This window comes from Megalops cyprinoides, chromosome 13 (assembly GCF_013368585.1).
Source record: "Megalops cyprinoides isolate fMegCyp1 chromosome 13, fMegCyp1.pri, whole genome shotgun sequence".
In the NCBI taxonomy this organism is placed as follows: domain Eukaryota; kingdom Metazoa; phylum Chordata; class Actinopteri; order Elopiformes; family Megalopidae; genus Megalops; species Megalops cyprinoides.
In genome coordinates, this window is record NC_050595.1 from 16,037,579 (window position 1) to 16,041,495 (window position 3,917).

At 42.1% G+C, this 3,917-nt stretch overlaps 1 protein-coding gene across 2 annotated transcripts; it reads left to right on the forward strand.

Annotated features, from left to right (window-relative positions):
- Nucleotides 1-236: 236 nt before the first annotated feature.
- On the forward strand, nucleotides 237-3,465 carry LOC118788213 (iroquois-class homeodomain protein irx-5-like). Of its 2 annotated transcripts, none has more exons than XM_036544164.1 (3): nucleotides 237-861; nucleotides 1,898-2,303; nucleotides 2,743-3,465. In XM_036544164.1, exons 1-3 carry the CDS (start codon nucleotides 619-621, stop codon nucleotides 3,450-3,452), a joined length of 1,359 nt encoding a protein of 452 aa, XP_036400057.1. In that variant the 5' UTR covers nucleotides 237-618; the 3' UTR covers nucleotides 3,453-3,465. The 2 variants fall into 2 exon arrangements, with proteins under 2 accessions (XP_036400057.1, XP_036400058.1); XM_036544165.1 differs by having other exon boundaries at nucleotides 2,746-3,465.
- Nucleotides 3,466-3,917: the final 452 nt, after the last annotated feature.

The following is a 3,917-nucleotide window of genomic DNA, read 5'->3' on the forward strand; positions in this document are numbered from 1 at the left end:
ACAGGCTCAAGGATTTCAAAAATAAGCAAAGTTGGAGTCGATCTACTGGCTTGCACGACTTTGCCATCCAGGGAATGGCGCGCTCGAGTTTAGCAGAAATGAGCCTTGTTAGTGAAAAAAGAAGGGAGTAAAATGGGCAGGAATGGAGAGAGAGAGAGAGAGAGAGAGAGAGTGAGGATCGATCATTACACAGGGCTGTGGTAACCCACCGTGAGCCTGCCTTTCCCTCACTGACTACACCCCGAGAGGAGGAGCGTGAAGCGCGTAGTAGGCGTCAGAATCTTCAATTTCCAACTTAGCATCCTGGCAGGACATTTTCCAAAGCAAAGCCCCCATCCGAAGGCAAAAACTTCTGCACTGCCTGATAGAGAGCGCAACAGAGGGGAAAGGGAGTGAAAACCAAGAGAGCGCTGAGAACGAGTAAACAGAGCCGATCAGCTGTAGCTGACAGTGACCAAATATCACGACGGAAACATTTTCATTTATTCTTTTTTTCACTGTAAGCACGTAGAGGAAACACGGTGGCCTCTCGATGTGAGTCTCTGTGGTTCAGATCAGAAGGTCCGTGAATAAATAGAGGAAAGTGCACAAATAAGTGGCTTGTTCTCGGTTTCTGCCATGGCGTATCCTCAGGGCTACTTGTATCAGCCGTCTGCTTCTTTGGCACTGTATTCGTGCCCGGCGTACAGTACTAGTGTGATTTCTGGACCCAGGACCGAGGAACTCGGGAGATCTTCTTCGGGGTCGGCGTTTGCTCCATATGCCGGATCTACAGCGTTCACCAGCCCTTCTCCTGGCTACAACTCACATCTCCAATACGGTGCAGACACGGCGGCGGCAGCAACATTTACTTCGTACGTGGTGAGTGCGATTGTGACTAATAGTGATGCGCCTCAGAGACAAAGCAAAACAACTAGCCTTTGTGAAAACTTTCGTATCGACGGTATCTGTTAACGATCTGCCGCTGTGTGAAGAGCGTAAAGACGGGATGTTTGCTGCCTGTTTAACAGTTTTTTTTTAAATTGCAATCGGACTCCCTGCTGCAAGAATCAACTAAGAGATATAGTCATATCTAACGAGGTGTGAGGCAAATGCGAATAATCTATTAGTGCAATTTGTGTACGTGTGCCAAATAAATATAATAATTATCTTGTGTAATATAGCCAAAAACGATAAATACTGAACAAAATGCTATTTTTGATTCCATGCAGAAACACAGAAATGAACGGCATAATTTATAAACCTTATGAATGCAACGGCGGTATTTAAATGATGGTGTACACCAAAGTAAATACGGGTTGCTTAGATTCAAGCACTCCAGCGCGCCGTATGTGCAAGTAACATGTAGTTGCTACAAGTCGCTGTATTATGACTATACTTTTTTCTTTTATTTTATTCAATCATGAATTATTTCTGCGTAAAACAAGCAAATTGTTTCATGTAACAAACGATGCAAAAGAAGGCGACTTATGAAGTAGACTAAGCAGAAATGAATTAATTATGTAGGCCAGTGACGGCAGGCAACGGCTGACAGGGAAAAAACACATATTTTACAATTAAATATATTGCACAACGGGGACCTGATTTTGCTGTCATTTGCGGGAAAGGTGTTGTTTCCTTAAGTCGAGTGCGTTGTAAAGCGCAAAACTGTTAAACACAGGCAGATATTTTGAGCTACAAAATTTATAGACTACTAAATAAAACAGAGTTGAAGGACGTAAAATAGCCTAATAATAAGTAAATCATACAGTTACTTGATATAGCTTATATATGCAGGGATATTTGTATCAGTCATTTCAAACGTGTGAATTTTATGCAATTTCATTTCGGATTTGTGATATTCCATAATACATTAAACTGACAAAATATGTTTCGCGTATTGTCTGTTTTATTTCAGGGGTCCCCGTACGATCACACGACAGGCATGGCAGGTTCTATAGGATACCATCCTTACGCGGCTCCCCTGGGTTCGTATCCCTACGGGGACCCTGCATACCGGAAAAACGCGACCAGGGATGCCACCGCCACTCTCAAGGCCTGGCTTAACGAGCACAGAAAAAACCCGTACCCCACAAAGGGTGAGAAGATCATGCTGGCCATCATCACCAAGATGACCCTCACCCAAGTGTCCACCTGGTTCGCCAACGCGAGGAGGAGGTTAAAGAAAGAGAACAAGATGACCTGGACCCCGAGGAACCGGAGCGAGGATGAGGAGGAGGATGAAAATATTGATCTGGAGAAAAACGACGACGACGAGTCGCACAAGCCTGCAGACAAGGGGGACTCGACAGACACCGAGTCAGGTCTGTAGAACATTCATCAATTTTTCATCTCTGTCGTTTCCACTCAGGGCGCAAAATTGATTGCTGCTTAATGGCGGTATATTATTTATAATGGGACAATTCTTTAAATAATAATCAGCTCGAATTCCCTTCAATTCACTTCCCATGTGAGTACTGCCGGTGATTTTTAATATGCAGTCACATCGTTTGAAAGATATTTTAACATTATTATCGTTATCATTATTATTATTATTATTAGTAGTAGTAGTAGTAGTAGTAGTATTAGTAGTAGTGGCGGTGGTAGTATAATTATTAATTATGTGGTTTTTATCAATAGAATTTGGTCGTTATAAATGATGCACAATGATACCACAATTGAATCTTCGGCAACACGTCAAGAAAACTTTCACCCAGGTGATCCAAAGTTCATAATCAATTCATTTGTGTGAATTTCTTGCAGCAGAACATAAACTGAACCCAGAGGATATTACGTGCGACAGATTTAAAGAGGAGAATCCTGGCAAAGAAATAGACCCCCTTTTGACTGACTCGGAATTAAAAGAGCAAGAGGACCGGACAGATTTATTGCCCGAATCTCCCAAACCTACCACCTCTTCTCCCCCAAACGTGCCTCGAGGATCTGAGATTACTGCCCAAGAGAAGTCGTCAGAAATGGTGCACGCATCGAACACGATGAACGGTATCAGCGGCAACAGTAACGTCACGTCTGTAATTCATTCGCCCCCCTCTGCTCCCAAACCAAAACTGTGGTCCCTCGCCGAGATTGCGACTTCTTCTGACAGGTGCAAGGGAAGCAGCGATGTGCCGCAGGCCTCAGGACCGGGTCAAAGCACCGTAATTACGGCCAACGCGTCGTCACCGCCCCAGTCACCCCCTCAGTGTCCTTTTCCAAACAGCACAGTACTTTCCCGGCCTATATACTATACATCTCATTTTTACCCAGGTTACACGAACTATGGCACATTCGGACATCTTCACAACAACCACGGATCCAACACGGGCTCCGCCACACATTTCAATGGATTAAGCCAGACTGTGTTAAACAGAGCTGAGGCTCTTGTAAGAGAAAGCAAAGTGAGAAGCCAAACACAAGTAGATCTTTGTAAAGACTCCCCTTATGAACTAAAGAAAGGTATGTCAAACATTTAATACTGACTTCCTCTCCGACCATTTGGACATTTATTTATTATTTGTGTTGGCAAAAATAATGAAATAAATTCCTTGGAGAGAAAGATTTTTTTTTTCAACCAGAAAATGATTATTCTCAAATTTTAGTTTCTGGATGGTTAATCCAAATGATGTTAAATCTAAGAAATGTCTTAATCGCTGCAGCCACCTGAGACTATTTGTATTAAAACTAATATGTATATTTAATGTAGCATTTTTGTATTTAAAATGGACGATACACTATCTTTGAAGTAAATTATGGAACATACACTTGTACAGCAATTGTTTGGGGGATAAATATATAACTGCTTGTGTTCAGAGTGCTTCATAGTTTAAAATAATAATTTATATTTTTTAACCGCTGATTCCCGTGAGTGTGAACTGATTTTCTCTTTTTTTTTCTTATCTTACGAAAGAAAGACGTATATTTATAAAGGAATTCGCAGT

Bases quoted from the DNA above. Each gene is read 5' to 3' on its own strand.
- LOC118788213 (XM_036544164.1), top strand. From the start codon at position 619: ATGGCGTATCCTCAGGGCTACTTGTATCAGCCGTCTGCTTCTTTGGCA. The intron at 862-1,897 runs GTGAGTGCGATT...GTTTTATTTCAG, and splicing joins CAACATTTACTTCGTACGTG to GGGTCCCCGTACGATCACAC. The intron at 2,304-2,742 runs GTCTGTAGAACA...AATTTCTTGCAG, and splicing joins CTCGACAGACACCGAGTCAG to CAGAACATAAACTGAACCCA.